This window comes from Barbus barbus (assembly GCF_936440315.1).
Source record: "Barbus barbus genome assembly, chromosome: 4".
In the NCBI taxonomy this organism is placed as follows: Eukaryota; Metazoa; Chordata; class Actinopteri; order Cypriniformes; family Cyprinidae; genus Barbus; species Barbus barbus.
The window spans coordinates 32,811,990-32,833,983 of record NC_136732.1 but is presented as its reverse complement, the minus strand read 5'-3'; the positions used below and the strand labels follow the sequence as shown (position 1 = coordinate 32,833,983).

The 21,994-nt window shown below is 38.2% G+C and overlaps 1 protein-coding gene across 1 annotated transcript; it reads left to right on the top strand.

Moving 5' to 3' along the window:
• Positions 1–400: 400 nt before the first annotated feature.
• stk17al (serine/threonine kinase 17a like) lies at positions 401–15,111 on the top strand. The gene is made up of 8 exons (XM_079408796.1): positions 401–474; positions 670–817; positions 5,897–6,109; positions 10,569–10,713; positions 10,916–11,042; positions 11,331–11,379; positions 12,335–12,514; positions 13,672–15,111. The coding sequence occupies exons 2-8, from the start codon at positions 720–722 to the stop codon at positions 13,937–13,939; spliced, it is 1,080 nt and encodes a 359-aa protein (XP_079264922.1). The 5' UTR covers positions 401–474; positions 670–719; the 3' UTR covers positions 13,940–15,111.
• The last annotated feature ends 6,883 nt before the right edge of the window (positions 15,112–21,994 follow it).

Below are 21,994 nucleotides of genomic sequence, written 5' to 3'. Positions count from 1 at the left end.
TTTATGTAAATGGCACGGTTGAAAGAAATGTTTTTCTCAAAATATTTTATGAATCCTTAAAATTTCAAAATACATTTTTGCTGAAATGTATAATTTTAAACATATTTTAGATATGTTTTGTATTTGACAATATGCAAAACAAGTAAAAAATAGAAAAAATCAACAGTTTTGTTATGCATTTATATGTTCCAGATATGTGCTTTGAATGTAGTACAAAGTTTTGTAGAACTTTTTATCTGATCATTTCACAGGACAGATTTCCTACAGAGGAGTTGCGAATACAAAATTAGTCTATGAATTATTTTCTATAGCCCCGCCTCCTTCGAGGATTCTACACTGCCATTGGCCGGATCTTTAGGGGCGGGGTTTGTATAGAGCCTTGTGCTTGGGAATGTTTGTCTGCATTCTCAAACTGAGTTACCGCTGCTTGGACGTGGGCATATCGGTGATCTGTCGCGGTCCTCAACAAGATCTGTGAGTTTTTTTTGGAAACCATTAAATAGTTTCAGAACCTTTGCACCGCTGTGATAAATATTTTGTTTAGAAAATTTGCCCTTGCAACAGTTAACTAAGCATCATCATTTTTTTTTTTTTTTTTTCAACATAGTTTGCTTGAATAGCGCTCTATGATAGGTACCTGATGGGCTAAACGTTTGTATTTCTACTCAGTGCTCCGGAGAACTCCAGGCATTATCCTGCAGCAGGACTGTAACGGCGCAATGATGAACAGGAACGGAATGGTCACAAAGATTCGCACGCGGATAAGGACCGACCCCTTCAAGAACAACTATGAACTGGTTGGCAAAGAGCTTGGCAGGTAAAACACTGTCAATTATCTATTCTATAGACGAATTAGCGCGTTTAAAATATTTAGATGTGTACAATAAATGTAGTCATATGCCTGTAGGAAGTTTCAAAAAGTTGAGAACCGGTGTGAGATTTAATTGGGGAGTGAATCACTGTCAGCTGGAAGCCAAAATAGATTTGTTTGGCTCCAGCATGTGTAATCTGAGGATCAGCAAAACGGATTTTAACCCTTATTACAGATTGCAAACGGTGTACACTAATTTATAAAATAATCCAACTTTGCGTTTATTATAATGGGACCGTTATCTGGTTCGCTTTAGTTCTCTTGCAGTGTGGGGCTGCAATCCGGTGAATTAGTAGAGTTTCTTTTGTATACCAATATGTTAATTCAACGAATCGTTGTCGTTCACTTCCATGCATTGACTCATATTTTCGTGCACTGAAGTTTTGTGAGGCGCATAACTGCTTTATTGACTTTCCTTCCTTCAGAGATTGACTATAGTGCGAAACAATGGGTACCAGTGACTGCTGTGAGGAAGTATTTCATTGGTAGGTGCTCTGAACTACCACAAGTCAGTCGTGTTTTGAGTGTTTTTCTGAATAAAGACAATTAAATTGATGTCAAGAGGTTATTAATGGATTAGGCTATTGTTGTTTTTACAGCATGGCTTGATGCCATGCACCACAGTTGAAAAACTGACATCTCTTTGTTATTTGTGAGGGAAATGCTTATAGACTTATAGAATCGCTTCTAGTCGACCTATAGACACATATTTAAATAAAGGCTAGTCAGACTTGTTTTGTTCGTGAACGTATCAGTCGAGTAAAAGATTTATTGATCATTACAGCCAAATTTGCTTGTCACCTACTGAACAAATCGTAATTAATCATTTTAGTGAGGATTCAAATGATTCGGTTCAAATAATTCGGTTCAACTGGGATGAATCAAAGAAAGGTGAACCACCTTACATTCTTATTGGTGTTTTCCAGGGGCCCCTTGTGCCTGAAAACCAGACTTGGATCCTCTCAGTGCGTGTTCTGGAGTAAACAATGAATGCAAAACATGTTAATTCAGAGCTGCACTGGACCAATGTGTGATGGATATATCCTATTACTGCTTGCCGTGTCATTGTCCTCTAATGCTCCACTGACTAATTATAGACAAGATGGTATCGTTTGACCACTGTAGCTTGTTTTCTCTTGGGCAGATGTGTTCATTTAAACAGTCATGCGCTTGTTGACAATTGCATGGTCTGTTTCTGCTGCCTTTAGGTGAATTTTGTTGTCCAAGTTTCTGGATTTGAATTCTCATGGCCTTTTCCACATCATTTAACCCAATTTGATGGGTAATTTGTGGACTGGGTTGTAAAATATCTCGATTTGGATTGGATTTAGCTGGCATTTGGTTCTCTCTGAAACTTCACATTTTGCCACACACTATGCGAGATGGCACTATTTACTCATGCCTTAGAATCCTCTCAAGTTTTTCCTGTAATTAAAGCGCACGAAAAGACCACATGCATGAGTCACAAGGCAAGCTGTTATTTTGATAATGCAGCCTATCTGATTTGCTTACCATAGCTATGAATTGAATGAGGAATGCAGATGTTGGTGGATATCGATGTGCAGATTAGGTAGGCAGAGGGAGACGGTCGCACAAATATCTTGCATTCCTTCAGCGTAACCTAATCTGATTTCATCCCTTTTCCTCTTTTCCTTTATCATATGTCTACATACATCTTCATGTGAAAGTAGCCTTGCAGCAGAGAAGTTCACAGTGAGCTGAGTGGGCCAGCTTGTCTTGTGATTTCCTCTGAGTGCAACCAAAATCTTTCTTCAGCTCTCCAGATGAACATAACATACTCTTTGGCTTAGATTTTTTCTGCATTTAAACCCAACTTGGATGGTAAAATGTATGTTTCTTGTGTGTGTGTGTGGCTGAACACACTCGTCTTACTGAATGGTCAAACCATCTGGCCCTGTTGTCAGCACTCCATTCATTTGACACAAAGCTCCAACAGCAATTTCCGTATTCAGTGAGATCAAATCCAAAGTTTGTTCCCAGACAGCTTGTTTGTTTAGCTGATGGAAGATCAGTTTAGTTATCAGTCGTGTTTAATTCTGTTTCCAGAATTATTCCCTTATTTCTGAATTCTTCAGATTTATAACAATAGTACTCATTAATGTTTTGAGAACCAAGTCAACACTGGTGTGGAAAAGGACGCTGTGAGAGAACAAAGTGTGCTGTAATAAACTTATGTCCGTTCTCCTTGAATATCTCCAGAGTTGGTTACCTGACGCACAGTGTAGTGGATGTCCTAGTTCATTAAAGTTCTTACGAGTTGTGTCCCAATTCAGTGAGATTAGAGGGTATTTTTAAGCTCCTCTAGAGTATCCAAAAATGAGTTTAACCCCAACCTTCAAAATCCTACCACTGATCATGCACCAAAATCTATTTGAGGAACTACATCCACAGATATACAACCTAGTCAGTCCTAGCACCACCTTTTCACAAGCTTTCCATTGACTTCATGTTTTCAACCTTTTTTTTTTTTTTTTTTATGAAACAACACTTTCTTCTCTTGCTGTGCGGCTGTTTTGGTAATCTGCACTTTTTATCCTCAGGAAGCCAATAAAGTTCATGAGTTCAGCTGAGAATTGAGTGATCCCCTATCCGAGGTGGTCTGTGTGAGGAATGTTTTACTGCAGAATTCTGGGTTGCTGACTGAGCCTTCTGCCATACCGGTAGCAGACAGGCCAGCTGTGCATGTGATTAGTCCTTTGCTTAATAATGGGGTTGTGCGATTTCTCTTTAATAATGGATTGAGATTGTATGTCTTTGTGTCTAAATGGTCCTGTGTTTGTGTGTTCATGCACACGTGCATGCCTTTTGGTCTTTTAAATGTTTATCCAATCTTTGACTCTCAAAGTGAACATGTTTCTACCATCTGGCCATGCGAATGAAACCAAGAGACAGACTGTGAAAGAAGACGGTGTGATTTTTGCACAGGAAGTCTAACCACCAGAGTATCTGGGTCATCTCCAAAAATGAATGTACATATGCTGCTCAGTCATTGAGGCTGTCCGTATTCATTGGTATTTCAGTGTATTGTGGTATTTTACTGATTTCTCATTCATCTTTGCAGTGTTGAGCATTTTTGGTTTGACTTGAACTTTGAAGAATGCCTGACTTTTCTAACCAGCTCTATTCACCCCTCTGAGAAGAGGGCAGGAGAAATGTGAGGTTGGCAGAATTATGCCATCTAATGCAGTGCCCTTTGACTTTGTCAGCTCTCAATCCAACACTTTATGGGTGTTTTGCAATTCAGAAATTGTAAACTTTTATGTCTGCAGCAGTCAAAACATTTTTTGTTCAGGATAATTTCCTCACAGGCTGAACTACTAAACAACTGGTTTGTTCTGAGAGTTGGCATCGTCACATGCGGTTCTTGTACTCCATGTGAACTCTGTAGTCCGACTGTGTTCTGAGCTCAGACGCTGGAACATGCTCGCTTCACCTCGATCCTGCCAACCACACTCGCATTTAACAGGAAAATCACTCCAACACTGTCAATGGATGCATTTTGGCTCGCACCCTTGGAAAGTTTCAGGGACTTTTTTTTTTTTAATGGCTTGCAATCATGGGAATTGTTAACACCAAGACCCAACAACAAAAGCTTTTTAAAGCCCCCACAATTTTCAAGTTTAATGTTTTGTGGCCAAAAAATGACATCTTTAGTGTTAAGGGAGACGTAGATGGGAAGAGACGAGCAGTGGACACAGGAGAGGTCATTCAGGATATGTGGTGTGTGTGGGGTGGGGGGTGTATTTTGTTTGTAAGTGTCATGTTTTGTCATTGGCGTAACTAGACGGTGGGAGGAGTGGAAACCATTGACTCTCAATGGAGGGGTGTTGGTAGAGTTGGGTGGTCTGTCTGTTGGGGTCTCTACCACACAAACAAACTTCTGTTTTTTTTATGAGATGGCCTGAAGAGGAGGTGTGGTTAAGAGCCATTTGTCCCTCTCGCTGTCAAACAAGAGAATGTCCATGCTGACAGGCCCGTTCTTTGTGTATGTGTGTGCAGCGCCCTGTGCATCTTTTGACTGACAGATGAGGTGATGGGAGGTCAGATGAGGGAGGTGGCAGGATATTGGTGTGAATGAGTCTGTGTGTAAGTGCCCTCAGAGTTCAGACGGCTCCAATTGTCATTCTTAGCATTTGGGTGTCAGGCTCTCATTGCAAATTAAGAAAAGGGAGGGAATGATCATGACAAGTGCAAAATTGACAGGTTAAGAATGAATACAAAGATGTTCACAGTTCATCATCAATGGGCCGATGATCTAATAATGATGGCAACACCAACTATGACGTCAATTCTTACTGTGCATGAAAAAAACTTTAAAGTAGCTGTTCGCCTATTATTTATCACTTCCTTGTTCTGTTCCAAAATATTATTATTATAATTTTTTTTTTTTTCATTTAAAGATTTTTGCTGCAAATCATGGCTGTTAAGCTACAAAAAAGACAAAAATATGATAGTCACCATAAAATGAGTGGATCATGTTCTAATGTAATGTAATTTTTAAAAAGTTTATTTTTGATGAACACTTCCTTTGTAAAAGTTGATTGAAGATTTGTGTGTGTGATTGTGTGAAAGATGCAGCATTTAAATTTTTTTTTTTTTGCATGCTCAGCCCTCTGCTATTTAAGCCTGTAAAGAAAAAAGTTATTTAAAAATATTTTTAAAATGTTTAAAACCATTTCTAAAAATTAAAAAAAAAAAGAAAAAAAAAAAAAAATTATTTTTTTTTTATTTTATTGCTCTTACATTATTTTTTACTTATCTATTTCTCTTTTTCTAGTGTGTGTGTGTATAATACATAAAATATTTATTTATTTTTAAACTATGCTGCAAATGCTTGATGGGAACCAATTGTTCTGGAGAGCTGTGTAATAATTCATGTTTAATCATTCAAGGTGAATATCATTACTCAAAGTGCTTGTATTTTGAGTTCCTCATTTTCATTCCCCAAACATTTCCTAAACCGTTTATTTAATCGCTCTTGTGTGTATGTTTGTGTGCACGCAGGGGCAAGTTTGCAGTAGTGAAGAAGTGTGTGGAGAAGACTACTGGCAAGGAGCATGCTGCGAAGTTCCTGCGGAAAAGGCGGAAGGGTCAGGACTGCCGCGGTGACATTCTGAACGAGATCGCGGTGCTGGAGTCAGCCGAGGCAAATCCCTATGTGGTGGCGCTGCACGAGGTCTACGAGACCACAACAGAGATCATCCTCATATTAGAGTGGTAAGATATGTACTCATACAGTTATGTTGTTACATGCCCTGACCACGAAAGTGAAGGGCGATGCGGAGTGTTTTATGATGACTTGGACATTGCGCACCATAATTTTGTTATTCCGAGTCACCAGGGCTTTTGAAGATTAGAATTACAGGCACAAAGAAATGGCACAGCGGGTAAATCAAAACAGGAATTTTTCATAACTGTTGTTTGGAAACGTGTTGTTCGTCTGTACCTTTCTGAAGGTTACCGCAGACCACAGTCGAGCTAGTTCTTCTTTTAACTGAGTGAGCTGAATGTTCCAATACAACAACCATAAAAAGAAATCAAAGAAACAAATGTATAAATTCCCAAGTGAGAATGTGGTGGTCTTGTGTTTGGTCCTTGTGAAAGGTCAAACCCGTATGCTTCTCAGAAAGCACTGCAAAGTGAGTGCAGTTTTTCTGACCACACTGCAACTAGGCCAAAATCATACCAAACCTGTTTCCTTTGCCGTGCCGTTTTCAGCTGAACTTCTCGGTAAAAGCGTACAGCAGACCTGACTCAGACCTGACCGATAGGTGTAAAACCATGATGTGCGTTTTCATGAGTTTTATTTAAAGCAAACCTACATTCACTATATTACTCATCAAATAAAAATAGCTCACCCTTACATTGTTTCAAACCCATATGGCTTTCATTGTGTAACAAAATGAGTGTTAAGTTTTGATACTTTTGTCCTTTTTAAAGATCGTAAGCTCCTGTCTGCATTCATTGTATTCAAACGCAACAGAGCAGCCAGGACATTCTTAAATGGTAAATGTAAAATCACGTAAAATAGTTTTTAAAAATCATTTAAGAGTTTTTCAATTAACACTTTGACATTCATCACATACAGTATTTGAGAAAATTGTTTACTGTATATGTTCAGCTGAAGCGTAATCACACTATTTTAGTTTTTCCAGTAAAACAGAAGCTGATAACGTTTACTAATGAGGAGGAAATGACATGTCGTTAAGTTTAAATGCTTTTCATAAGCTCTCTCTGTATCTATCCTTAAAATCTCCCTTATTTTTTCCCCCTTAATTTGTTGAAGGGTTTGTTTTTCCCCTGCTGTCTGTGTTATTGCAAATTCTGCATAAAATCAACAGCCTGTTTTTTTTTTTTTGCATATTGTGTGTTGATATGTACAGAGAGGCAGGATGATGACTGGTTGAATGACGGAGGTTTTGGGAATTAGTAGATCATATCTCTCGGTCTGAAATGTAACCTGCCACAAAAAAAAGTCAGCCCACTTGCTGCACACGGCTAAGCCACTTCCTCTGAAGAGACAGCTGTGTGTCAAGCTGTCACTTGTAAGCACGCACATCGGCATGTGTGCAGACAACCTGTGGAATAAGTTTACCTTATAAGGAAGGTAATGCTTCTCGTTTTTCGTCAATTGTTGTGCAAGTTCAGTCGCATCAAAGTCATGGTCTGATTGTTCTGTTTGCACATAGCATATATAAATATAAAGGCTAAGTCTGAAATTTATATTTATAACTTAAATTATCACGTCTTAAAAAAAAAACGTGTATGTATAAGTATGTGCGTGTATACACACACACACACACACACACACACACACACACACACACACACACATATATAGCATATAGCAGTCTGCATAAATAAAATTAAAGACCGTTTGTCTGCTTTGGTAAGGAACAATGCATCCAATTCTTTTTACTCTGGTTTTCTGTTGTTAGTTAAATCCTTAAACTTGATGTGGGCAGGTTTAGCAGTACAAACCAGTTAAACTGAAGAGATGCAGACAGAAAGAGACGCTTCAATTTCCATTTCCTGTGGCTTTTCTTCTAAAAGCAGAGCTGCGACATACTTGCGTTTGCATGTGCAATGCATCGCCACATCCTCTGTTGTCAGAAACAAACTGAATTCTCGCCATTCGCTGCCATTTAAAGTTAAAACCCTAGCTATTGTAAAACTGAGAATAGGAAAGGTGATTACATTTACCATACACAGACACCCCACACAAATTTGCCGCGAAACAGCACAGGCTATTACATAAACACACTAGCCACTGCTAGGCCACATCTACGTGTGTTTGGTGTAAAATGAGATATTAGGATGTTTTTGGGACTGGCTGTTAAATTTAAAATGGGTCAGATCAAGTAACGGGCCTAGCTGTATGTTAGAGAGGGTTTTCATCTATTATTCTTACTTTTAAGCAGTCTGCATTTATTTTGAAGGATCTAGAGACCAGAATAGAAATTTTAGGGTGATCTCTTTTGTTTGGGGCTGGAAAAACACTAGCAACCACCCACATCATCATAGCAGAATTTATCACAGAAGTTATGTTCTTTGGAAAAAAATAAATTGCTCTATCCGTGGTGATCTGTTTTTCATTCCTTAAACAAAATGAAAGGGGCCCTCCCTTGCTCAAAGTTTGGCATTTATCTTTCTAGGAAAAGCTCTTATGTAAGTCTTTTTGCACAAGTCTTCGTCTTCATCACGCTTCTCTCTTTTCATCATCTGCTTGATCAAACACCCTCAGAAGTCTCTGAAATGGACCTTTCAGTGGCTTAAAGTCCTTTTGACTGATGCAGATGTACAGTGTCCAACTGCCTCTGGTTCAGCACACCGTTAATACCCCAAAATAAAGCCAGAGAGACAAGACATCTGGCATTTAAGGACTTTTTCACAGCTCTTTCTTTTTGAGCAGCTTGGCAAGCGAGTTTGAATATACTGTTCATTTACTGTAGGAATCTTGTGATCTTCTGAATACCAGATGCACCATAAATTAAGGGATTTTAAGGAATAGCAATGTTAAAATCCCTCAATTTTTGGTGAATCTTGCACGAATAATGATTTTTTTTTTCTATTTGTTACAAAACTAAAGGAGATTTCTCACTTGAGCTTTTGGTGTTGATCTAAATTCATTTGTCGAGTATGTTACCATTTGGTTAGTATGAAAGCAGTTTTGATGCAGTCCACAGTAGGTATGTATAAAAGCCATCCTAAATTCGTGGAATTGAATCGCTATCAACGACAAACCTGTTTCTCAGAGTTGTTGATTTCCAGATAGGCAAGATTTTCTTCACTTCTTCACATTTTCTTCACATTTTCTTCACATTTCTTCACATTCTTCACATCTTTTGCAAGACCCTTTAAGTCCGAGTACTCACTCGTCTTCTCGTGAGAGGGGAAATGCGCTCTTGGTGGTCTTGGGTAATGGATGAGCATATTTTTATCCTCGCGTTCTGTTCCAGAAAAAGAGATTATTTGAGCGACAAATCTGTGCCTTTGCTCCAAATTCTCATGGCTTCAAAACCACAGAGTAAACTTGCAATTCCTCTGACAAACGTTTAAGTTTCATCGCTTGCCATTGCAGTGGCATTTTGATTTGGTGAAATCAATAAAAATGGGACGTCAGCATCATCATGCCTGCGTTTTGATTTATTTCATGCTACAGCTGCTCTTTTTCAGTCAATCATAAATCCGAGTCAGTCCATTGAACCACTTTATAGATGCTTTGAATTTTCTCTCACACGCACAACAAAACCAAAACATGTTTTTCCGTACATGAAAGGCTGTGAGGATTTGACCCTGCACATGTGTGAGCATTAACAGACCTCTTAGGGGTTTGTTTTGCTGCTGTTACTTTAGAAGACGGGGAATTGAGAGTGGAGGGTTTAGTGCATCAGGGTGAAGGGCTTGAGCTGTTGTGATGTTTGATTAAAAGGGGACGAAAGGTTCACCGTATCCCAGTGTCCTTATTTTATAAGCCTCTAGTTGCTCATCTGATAAGCGATACCCAGAATCCCCTATTTATACAGCTGGATGCAGCTGTTATGTAACGTACACCACACACAAATGCATACACTCTTCACTGTAGTTGAAAGGCATTAACGTGAGTGTGTATTTGATAGGGTGTGTGTGTGCAGCCCAAGATCCACTACACATGGCCCTGATTTTCTCAGTCTTTCATCGCCCAAAGGAGTATCCGCCTGCAAATCCTCATGGTCATGGTAACCCTTGCTACAGTTATGCAAGGATGAAGTTCCCCCTCCGTCGGTACCCAGAAGTCTCCTCTAATTTAATAATTAGCTGTTTTGTTGGAGAGGCCCAATTAAAATGTATAGAAACGAGTGCAAGCACCTGGCGTAGAGTTGAAACCACTCTATATGTGGGTGGTGTACCTATGTACTGTTGATTTCTTGGAAAAGTTATTGTTTTACTGAGCTCATTATATGCTTGATATGGCTTAAACACTGATATCAGATGGGACAATGAAACACACCTCACCCTCGTGTGAAACTATTATTCTAGGATGGTTGAGGGTGTGTTTGTGTCTTTTTGGGTGTCTCTAATCATATGTTTAATAGGATTTTTTTTGTCCGTAAAACACAACTTGAAACCATGTAACACATGAGAATGTAATTTGAGATCTAAATTCTAATCCTCTCACTCACTTTCTGTCTTTCAGTGCTGCCGGAGGTGAAATTTTTAACCAGTGTGTTGCCGATAATGACGAGGCCTTCACAGAGAAAGACGTCATTCGATTGGCCAGGCAGATTCTGATGGGCGTGGCTTGTCTCCATCTAAACAATGTAGTTCATTTGGACCTTAAGGTGAGTGTACTCTTTGTATAATCGGTTAATGGGGCATCGGTTAAAGGGTACTTTTCACACGCAACTATTGGGTTCAGTTAAAAAGGAAACGAATGAAATTTTAGTACTGGTAACTTTTCTTATTGTTTTTTTTTTATTGGGGAATAGAGGGCTGCTCTCCTGTAGTGTTTCCTCTCTCTCACACTCGTTATGTATTCTCCAGCCTCAGAACATCCTGTTGACAAGTGCTCAGCCACTGGGTGACATCCGTATCGTTGACTTTGGCTTGTCTCGGCGGGTGGACAGTGTGTCAGAGGTACGGGAGATCCTGGGCACTCCTGAGTATGTGGGTGAGTCGGACATCCTTCATTTGCAAACCTCAAATCCTTCCCACACACAGCATTACTGCTGCAAAAACTATGAAGTCTTATCAGCTCAGTATAGTGACGGAGGGGTGAACCGAAAGCTTGTGTAAGACTAGTGAAACTGCACGTGACTATTGACTTGGTTGTGACTCCCTCAGTCTTAGAAAATCTGTAGAAAAACCAATTTTTAATATCAGACTGCTGAGATACTGAAAATGGACTGTCTAGCTGTGTTGTGAAGAGTAATGAGATATTTGTTTCTCTTTCCTTCAGCTCCTGAGGTCCTGGACTATGAGCCCATCAGCACAGCTACTGACATGTGGTAAGTTGAGCTCTTAAAGTGTTCAGAGTCCAGACGTGTGTGTGTGTGTGAGAGAGAGAGAGTTTGTGGTATTTGACACCCATATGAGGTGTTATATAAAGGTCATCTATCGTTGTGTCGACATCTGGATAAATGGGCCTATAAAAGCAGATACAAGTTGCATGATGCATTTCTGTAATCTACCAGTACAATAAACGTGTCCAAGTTTTATATGCATGGTAAAAAGTCAGCATGTGCAATCAGTTTACAACCCTCTGATAATCTAGAACGTTCCCTAGAGAAAAAAGATGGTTTTCACGGTTATTGTCCCTTTTTTTTTTCTCCATTTATTGAACAACATACCATTTCCTGTCTGTCTTATTGTATCAGTGGTGCTCACTAAAACAGTCACTATTAATTTTGTTCATGCTTAAGGGTTCAGAACAAACCACAAGTAAGGATTCTTATCTGTAGTTTGAAGTTGCGATTTAACAATTAGCGACAGATCTTTTCTTCTGTATTGCAATGTACAAATTGTACGATGTTATGAAATAATTATACGTTTAAATAAATGGTAAAAAAATTTAATATATGCACAATGAATTGTTCACTATAAGATCTATAGCACTTGTTTAGAATATAGGTTTGATTTCCATTTCATGCCTACTTTCAGAGATAAACTTTATAACCTAGAAGACTTAAGTGTCTTATTACTTTTCTAAGCCTAACTCTTTAAAAAAAAAAAAAAAACCCGCTTAAAGCCCCAGCTGGTTTCCTACGCTTGGTCTCCCAACCAAACCAGCTAAGAAATGCACAAATTCCAAAACCAGTCAGACCATACTGCAGACCAACTAAAACCAGTGTTTTTCTTTTAGCAAAACAGGGTAGGCTTATTGATTATCATGTGATTAAAACATCAGATTTAAAGGCATGTTTTTCTGCGGTACTGATCTGTGTTGCTGTTTTTCCCCTACAGGAGCATTGGGGTGCTGATTTACGTGATGCTCACAGGCGAGTCGCCTTTTCTGGGAGAAGAAAAGCAGGAGACCTTCCTGAACGTGTCCCAGGTCAATGTGGACTACTCGCAGGACGTCTTTCAGGGCATCTCTGACCTCGCTGTGAATTTCATCCAGTCCCTGCTCATCAAAAACCCCAGGTAGGAATACTTGGCTGTTATTTCGTGAATGTGGAAGTGAATTGACATTGGGATGCTCTAGTTTTGTTTAGGCAAGCTTACATAACCTGATTGATTGGAGTGGCTTCAGTTGGCTCTGCTCCATGTAATCTCATGCTTCAATCTCTCATTAAAACGTAATGGACCCTGGGTCTTGAATATACCGTGAAATGATCCTTTCAGTCTGACTTTTTTCCCCCACATCCCTGGGCTCTTTTGCTTTAACTGATGAATGGTAAAAGCCTTTTTTGGTCTGCTGGTTTAACAAAGGGCAGTCCAGACCTTCCGCCATCACTGCTATATGAGAACTGATAGTAGCATGGTCTCTGATCCAGAACCATAATCTGCACTCCATAAAACTTAATGCTTGTAGATCATTGCCACTGAGAAAGCAGGAGAGGAAAAATGATAGCTTAAAGCAATGTGGAAAAATTCCTTTGAGTGGGAGTAATTGGGGAAGGAAAAATATGGGAACCTAAACGAGAGAGTGTGAGTCTTTCATTTTTGCAGACTGGTGGAGAAACCCAAATGCTGATGAGAAAAAAGCACACTTAACATTTTCTCACACTTTATAATTTTTCACCATAGGCCAATTTCACTGTCTCTGCTCACTTAATGAGCAAAGTGTGTTTTTGTTTTTATTATTTAATTTTTTCATCGTCTTCTTCACCGCCGTCGCATTTGCGGAAAATAAATAATTGACTGGTCTGTTTATTTTGTTTTGCCAATTATTTTTTTTTTTATTAATTTAGCCAAACAATTTAAATAAAAAAAATTAACCTGACCTATTATTTTAACATTTTCCACCTTCTTTTTATGCATAATTTATTTTATTAATTTACTCAAAAAATTTACTCTTTAATTTAATTTACTTTTTTATTTTCCTGGCAAAACATTACTGCCAATATTAATGCAAGGGTATGTTTAGATTTTTGCAGTATAATTTTGTTGTACTATCATCATTTCATGTGACTTGTAAACACTCTGTTGTGACCAGTCCTGAGATGTATGTTGTACAATCTGATAAAGATGTTGCATAATATTGCACATCTGACAACAAAATAAAACAAAAAATCACAATGTTAAACAGTCTCCCCCTCTCTCTCTCTCTCTCTCTCTCTCTCTCTCTCTCTCTCTAGAAAACGAGCCACAGTGGAACAGTGTCTAAATCATCCCTGGTTAAGACTCGACTCTCATCACCACACTATGGAAGCCCCTCTAGATGAGCAAGAAGCCAGCCAATCTGAATCAGAGCCTGAAAGTCCCGTCCCTTCCCCAGAACTTGTTGTCATACCTTCATATCCCACCTTCCCAGGCCAGGGGGAGCTGAAGACAGGACGGGACACTTTCATTTTCACAGAACCATTCCCACCTCGTCCCGAGATACAACAAGAGCTCATCTGTTAAGCAACAGACTTTATTGCCCAGTCGGAGGGACCGAAAGACTTAACCTGCCAGACTGGTGTGGCCTAGTTTGGACTGGACAGCGGCGGTCTACTCGGGTGTTTGCAGCACCGTTTGTATGTGCGTGTGAAGTCTTTTTGTCGTCATGTGTGGGATACAGAGCTGTCCTGGTCTATGAATGCGAGTTGACCTCGCTTCTGACTGCAGAGTTGTGCGCTTGTGTCTACAACAGATCTGAATGAGATTTTTAAGCCCCTTAATAAAGCATTCTTAAGCTCTTGGTCAAGGTTCTTAACTCTTCAATGCACCGCAGTGGATTGTTTATACTTTTAGAGTGGATTGAACTTTCTCTGCTGTCTGTAATTGGTCCAAAACTCAAGTCGGAGTCTCCCCAGGAAGTGCCTGCTGCATTGTAGGAAGGAAATGGAAAGCTCTGATAAATCGTATTATAAAACGTATTCTAAAATATTATGAAGAACTGACTCGGATTCTTACTTTTCTGCTTCTTGAGAAGTGACACCTGCATTTTAATGAACTGATTCACAGAGACTACTTTTGTTCTAGCACTTTTGGTGGGAATACATTTATACTCCAATCTCCCAACAAGCACATTTAAGTAGTTCAACATAGCTTGGTCATGCATAGCCACTGTTTGTTTGGTTTCTCACACCATTTCTGTACCACTTTTTTCCTGTTCTTATAACAAGTTTGCTGTAATTGCACAAATGTCTTGTACCGTTGTTGTTTTCGTGGGATATTCTTGCCTTCCTGTAATATATTCTGTATGTTATTTTTGTGTCTGTTAAGGCGTCATGGGTATCGAGAGGTAAATTTTCCAAGTCGTCAGTGATGTGGGGCTTATGACTGAGGGTCTTCTGGGATTTGAGCGTTTCAGCCCGTTGTGGGAGGTGTTTGCATGTTCAGAAGAACAAAGCACAACAAAACAAAGGCTTTGATATTTGTATATTTTTTATTTTTTAAAGAATGTTAAAGTATTTTTGTACAGTTGTGGTATTTTATGATTAATATGAGAAAATAAATTGTAATATTAATTTAGATTATTTTTTAACCGGTTGTGCTTATAAAGTTTGCACTTGCGTCCAGTTGGACTACTTATGTATTATTGGCATGCCTGGCAAAATATTGAAGAAAATAAATGATCTTTTTGTATTAAACTTATGAAGAACGTTCTTTGTTTACCTCCTAATAGGTTCTAATATAAACTAGTGCTGTCAAACAATTAATCGCGATTAATCGCATGCAAAAAAGTGTTTGTTTGCATAATGTGTGTATATTAAGTATATAAACACAAACGCATGCAGATATTTAAGAAAAATGTTAAGTTTATATATTAAGTATATTTATATATAATATAGAATATAAATATATAAAGGTCTATACATGTAAATATTTTTTTCAAAATATAAACTGTGTGTGTATATATACATAAATATACACAGTACACACACATATATTATGTAAACAACTTTTATTTTGGATGCGATTAATCGTGATCAATCGTTTGACAACACTAATATAAATATTTAAAAGCTTTAGGTCAATAAGATCTTTTGAAATACCTTCTGAAATGCACCAAGGCTGCATATTTTTTTTAATCAAAAATATGGTATTGTGAAATAACTTATATTTCAACATGTATTGAAAATGTAATTTATTCCTGTGATAGCAAAGCTTATTTTTTTAGCATCATTACTCCAGTCTTCAGAGTCACATGATCCTTCAGAAATCATTCTAATATACTGATTTGCTTAAGAAACATTTTTCATCAATGATGAAAATCATTGTTCTGCTTGATATTTTATGGCAACCGTTATACATTGTGATTGAACATGCTTAAGATGAACAGCATTTATTTGAAAAAGATTTTAGTAACAAATTGTTTTTCTGTCACTTTAAATGAGTTTAATGCCCTTGCAATACACAAACCATAACACAAATTTATATTGTAAAGTAGTGAAACAATTTCCAAAATTTGTTTTAATTTTTAAAAACAAATGATGAAATCTTGATACTACAAAAGAATGTGTGCAAAATGATCCTTTATTGGACTAAGGCATCAAGTTTCCACATTCCAACCATCAAGGTTACAGGGAAATATGAAATATTGCTGCTCCTTGCAGTTTTCCTAACCTTGTGAGGCTGAGGTAACCTCTTGAAATGACTGTGAAAAAAAATCCATCATTTCTTTGAAAGGTGCGATTCGCTTTGCCAGTGTTCCCTCAGAACAGTATATTTTCTACATTTGGATGCCAAGTTTACTATCACTGTTTGTTGAGTCATGAACTCTTGCCCTGAAGCATCTGGCATGCTTTAACCAACTGTAGGACAATTCAATTGTATATCAGGAAAATATTGTATCGTTTTTATTTGTGTAAAGATCTATCTTCTATCTTCCAAGAGAAAACTCGTTCTGCCTGACAGATAGAAAATGAACTCATGTGCATCTCTCAGTCAAAAGCAACTGGGTGCTTTGGATGGAAAAAGGCAATCTTACCAGACTCTCCCCTGCTAATAAAAGAAAGTTGTTTTAGATAGCAATTTTTCATCACAATTATGTGTGCCTTACTCTCAATTTTCAAACACACAAACAGGAAATGCCATGTGTTCATGTGAACATGTTCCTGCATTCCTCCACACACACACACACACACACACACACACACACACACACACACACACACACACACACGCATGTTGGTTTTTGTGGTTTATGGGGACTCTCCATAGGCGTAATGGTTTTTATACTGAACAAACTGTGTGTGCTATTGCCCAACACCAACCCTACACCTAAACTTAGCCCTCACAGGAGACTTTGTGCATTTTTAGATTTTCAAAAAAACACCATTTAGTATGTTTTTAAGCCTTTTGAATTACAGGGACATAGGCAGTGTCCTCATAAACCACCTTCATATTGTAATACCTCTGTCATACCCATGTCATTATACAAATTTGTGTCCTCATAAACCACATAAACATGCACACACACACACACACACACACACACAACATTGATATCTGCCAATAATTCTTGTTTTAATGTGCTTTTCCTCTGCATGTTAGAGTTCGTCCTGCACACACACACACACACTCCCACCCAGGTCTCTGGAGTTCCTGTTTCTCAGGAGAATTAGAGGAACGCAATGCTGTTTTTCAGACAAACAGATTCTCTTTCCTGTCCTTTCTTTTCTCTTTCCATTCTTTCTATCTCCACCTCCTAATACAGCTGCATTATTTCTGCTCACTCCTATAATACAATGGTCATAATATAATGACAGTAAATGAAATGCATATAAGAGTTAATATGCTGAAAAGTACTGTTTTTTTTTAATCAAGTTTAGTTATTTAAAAAAAAAACACTTTCTGCAAATGAATCTCAAGTGTGTTTTCAGTGCATATTTGAAGGTCCTCTATGTGTTTTTGATACTGATGGAACAAGCCAAGCTGAGCCACGATTGGTCGCTCTGTTTGTTTAATCTCTGAATCTTTCCTCAGTTTCCCTGCCCCCTCTCATACTGTGACATTATGGTGCAACTGAAACTCATTCGGAAATGTCATCTCTAATAATCTCATCCTCCAATTCCACACAGCAGAGGGCCGCAGTAACAAGGAAAATTCCGGAAAGTGATCAGAAATTCAAAACATATGGGAACAAAGAGGAATCTCATAATATCCAACAGATCAGTGGTCTGAGCCGCTCACCTTTGGAGTTACATAACCTGTGGAGGCCAGAAGGGCATTATGAAACGGATGAAGCACAACTACGTTCAGAAAACACAATCTGTCTGTTTGGAAGGTAATGTTCCCAAACATAAACCATGACCAAGATCATTGCTTTAGATTTTTACTTATTTTATTTGATTGCTGGTAAGTTGTCAAACATTAAAAAAGAGAAAAGAGAATATTCACACAAAAATATAAACTCTCCCATCATTCAATTGAATTTTCTCAGTAGAAGATGCATCTTTCAATATTATCCTAGTTAAATCAATGCGATAAATGAGTTGGGTCAAAAGTAATCCTAAAGTAAGCAAAAAGTAGTCTGATTAGATTACCTATAATGTGTTTAGCAACTTTGAGAAACAAATCGACCTGTCTTTAGCAACTTTCCCTGAAAATTAGTTGGCTAGAGTTGGGTGGATTATGATTGGCTGTCAATTTTTTTATCATTCAACAGCTATATACATCTGCTCTATAATATATGGATGGTATTACAATTAATGATGCTTTTATTCGATTAAACTTCATTGATATAATCTCTCACTTTCTTTCTGTCTCCCTTGACTTTTTGTCAGAGTGACAAACCTCCTTTCTCACCGTCTCATTTTTAACCTCTGTGACATTCCCTGGAGGCAGATCCAAACTCTTGCATAACCAGGACATTCCTTTACGCCTCTGACCCGATTATAGCTCATTAAGGTGAGACACACAGAGGAAAAAGAACAAGAGTGAGAGCGAAAAGTGATCATGGAGATGATCACATTAATGAGCAATGAAAGATGAAAGGTGGGAGCCATCTCTGCTTCACGGAAGTGTGTTCAAAATGTGTGTGTGAGTTTGTCATGCATGAGGCAATGAATGTTTCAAATTACTTTTCACAGGGTAATATATCATATATCTTGAGGTCAGTGATGGAATATGAGTTTGTTTACTGCCTTAAGTTCATCCTGTTTGACATAACCTCCCTTTCGGATCACTATATTCTGAAAACAGATGTCTGCTCTATGCTATATATCCTTTCAAAAAAAGAATATTCTTGCCTTCCAAACTATCAACATTACATGCTGTTTGTGGTGGATTTAATGCATTGGATGCAGAAAACAATGCTATGCAGGGCTCAGCAATAATGATTTTTGGCCTGTCTAGACCAGTTCAAATTTGTAGTTACATTGACCATATTTTCACCAAATATATATATATGTATATTTGAGTTGGCACTTAAAATCATAATTTTTTTCAAATGGTCATATATAATTTTTATATCAATCATTAAATGTGAAATAAAAGTATTATAAAAAGCTGTTTTGACTTGTTTCTGCTGTATTGACTAATACTCTAGTAATTTGCTGTACGGTTGCCCACATAAACATCGTTCTTTCCTGATCTGTTTAAAATTAAACATTGAAGACAGATGAATAACGTTTGAAAGTGGAAAGAGGTGTGTTTACTTGTTTATTTTGTAAGAGCTAAAATAGATTCATGACTCGTATATTTTTTATATATCCGAAAAAGCACATTGACAAAGTAAAGCTTTTAGCATCTTCAGTTTATAGCATCTTCATCTTCTATTAAGTCGTGGCCTAATGGTTAGAGAGTTGGACTCGTGATCCAAAGGTTGTGAGTTCGAGTCTCGGGCCGGCAGGAATTGTAGGTGGGGGGAGTGAATGTCCAGCGCTCTCTCCACCCTCAATACCACGACTGAGGTGCCCTTGAGCAAGGCACCGAACCCCCAACTGCTCCCCGGGCGCCGCAGCATAAATGGCTGCCCACTGCTCCGGGTGTGTGTTCACGGTGTGTGTGTGTTCACTGCTGTGTGTGTGCACGTTGGATGGGTTAAATGCAGAGCACGAATTCCGAGTATGGGTCACCATACTTGGCTGAATGTCACTTCACTCACTCACTCACTTTATTATCAGCACAACAGTTTATGCAAAATGTAATGAAAAAAACAAAAAAACATGAACACCTTATTTATTATAACCTTTTTTCGAGCTGCATGAACTCCACACGTTTGTGTCGAAACTGCTCATTATCTTCTCCAGCATGATTTGAGATGATTCAGAGGACATGATGTTCCTCAATGGAAGCAAGAACGTCTGACCTTCTGTTCTGAGATGTTCACAGACGTTCACATTCCCAAAGTCACAAATTCTTCATTAAAATCATTCTTTGTTGTATTATTATTTTTAAAATCCCTTAAACTTTCTGTTTATTTCCAAGTTTAAATCATGTAATTGTGTTTAGTCCCCTGCGGTACAACCACATTTCCCCACAAAACACAGTTGAAAACAAGTTGAAACAAAATGTCTTACAAAAGATCAAAACACGTTTGAACTAAGGACTTTTCTACCTGCCTTTTCCTTGCAATTTTCTTTATCTCAAAATAATAATATATGCTTTTCTGCCTCTGTAAGGGTGAGCAGATGTGACAATGTAATCTAGATCATCATTCCAGGATCATGCCTGAGAGAATCTGTGTGTGTGTGTGTGTGTGTGTGTTTATGTTCCGCTATATCTTATCTACTATATATGGGATCGTGCAGCATGAAGACTTATAAAGGTATGATCTCTCTTTTGCAGCTGCTTTATCAGCTCTTTACAATGGATCGGAGTTAATTTTCCCTGAACTTCATTTCTGCGGGAGAGCCAGCGAGAATTCATTTGAAGCCATTCAGGTTATGCAATTCATTCTATGGTTTATTAATATGTGTGTTTGTGTTTATAAGAATAGGAGTATTTGAGTGTTTCTGCCAGTTTTTCAAATTCTGTTGAATACATCTTGCTGTTATCATCTAAATCTTACACCATTAAAAATAAACGGACACATTCCTATAATGATAACAATGGAAAGGGGATGGCAGGTCATAATAATGCGTGTAAGAAACAATGTTATCACCGAGGCAGGGTGATAGGAAGGCTGATAGGAAAAGGTGTACCCCAATTGATTACTTTAGACCCCCCATTCCAGAATTACCTTGAGTAGCATTTGGACAGCTGTACAACATGAATCAAGACCACACCCACTCAGATGCCAATCATGTCAGGAGGAGATGCCCACTCATGGTTCTCACGGTTTTACTTGTGGCCTACACTCTAAACAGTTCTTTCAGCGGTTCTTCACTGGTTCTTTGGCATGACTGAGGTGCTATATAACTAAATCAGCATACTATCATCTCAAAAACATTGCAAGAATTAGATGTTTTGTTTCCAGTCAAGACTTGGAGAAACTTGTTCATGCCTTTATCACCAGCAGGGTGGATTATTGTAATGGTCTCCTCACCGACCTTCCCAAGAAGACCATTAGACACTGCAGCTCATCCAGAATGCTGCTGCCAGGATTCTGACTAGAACCAGAAAATCTGAGCATATCACACCAGTCCTCAGGTCCTTACACTGGCTTCCAGTTACATTTAGGATTCATTTTAAAGTACTTTTACTCTTTTATAAATCACTCAATGGCCTAAGACCTAAATATATTGCTGATATGCTCACGGAATATAAACCTTACAGACCACTCAGATCATTAGGATCGAGTCAGTTAGAAATACCAAGGGTTCACACAAAACAAGAGGACTCCACTTTTAGCTATTATGCCGTCCGCAGTTGGAACCAGCTTCCAGAAGAGATCAGATGTGCTAAAACATTAACCACATTTAAATCCAGACTCAAAACTCATCTGTTTAGCTGTGCATTTGTTGAATGAGTACTGTGCTACATCTGAACTGACTGCACTGTATTTTATGTAATCATTTTCTATTCTTAACTGTTTTAAATTAATTTTAAATCAATTTCTATATCATTTTAAAATTCCTTGTTTTTATTATTTTTTTTTAATTCCCTGTTGTTATTGGTGTGATTATTATTTTTAATGACTATTTCACTTTCTTTTATGCAAAGCACTTTGAATTACCACTGTGTAAATGTGCTATATAAATAAACTTGCCTTGCCTTAAAAAAAATGGTGCTATATGGCACTAAAAGTGGTTCTTTGGCTCGCAATCATAGGGGAACCACTTTTGGTGCTGTATAGCACCAAATCGTGGTTCTTCAGCGGTTCTTCACCGGTTCTTTTGCATGACTGAGGTGCTATATATCACCGCTAGCATGACTGAGGTACTATATAGCACTGCTACCATATACAGAACCTGTTAAGCTCCTGTATGGTTCTTCACCGGTTCTTTGGCGTGACTGAGGTGCTATATAGCACTGCTACCATATACAGAACCTGTTAAGCTCCTGTATGGTTCTTCACCGGTTCTTTGGCGTGACTGAGGTGCTATATAGCACTGCTACCATATACAGAACCTGTTAAGCTCCTGT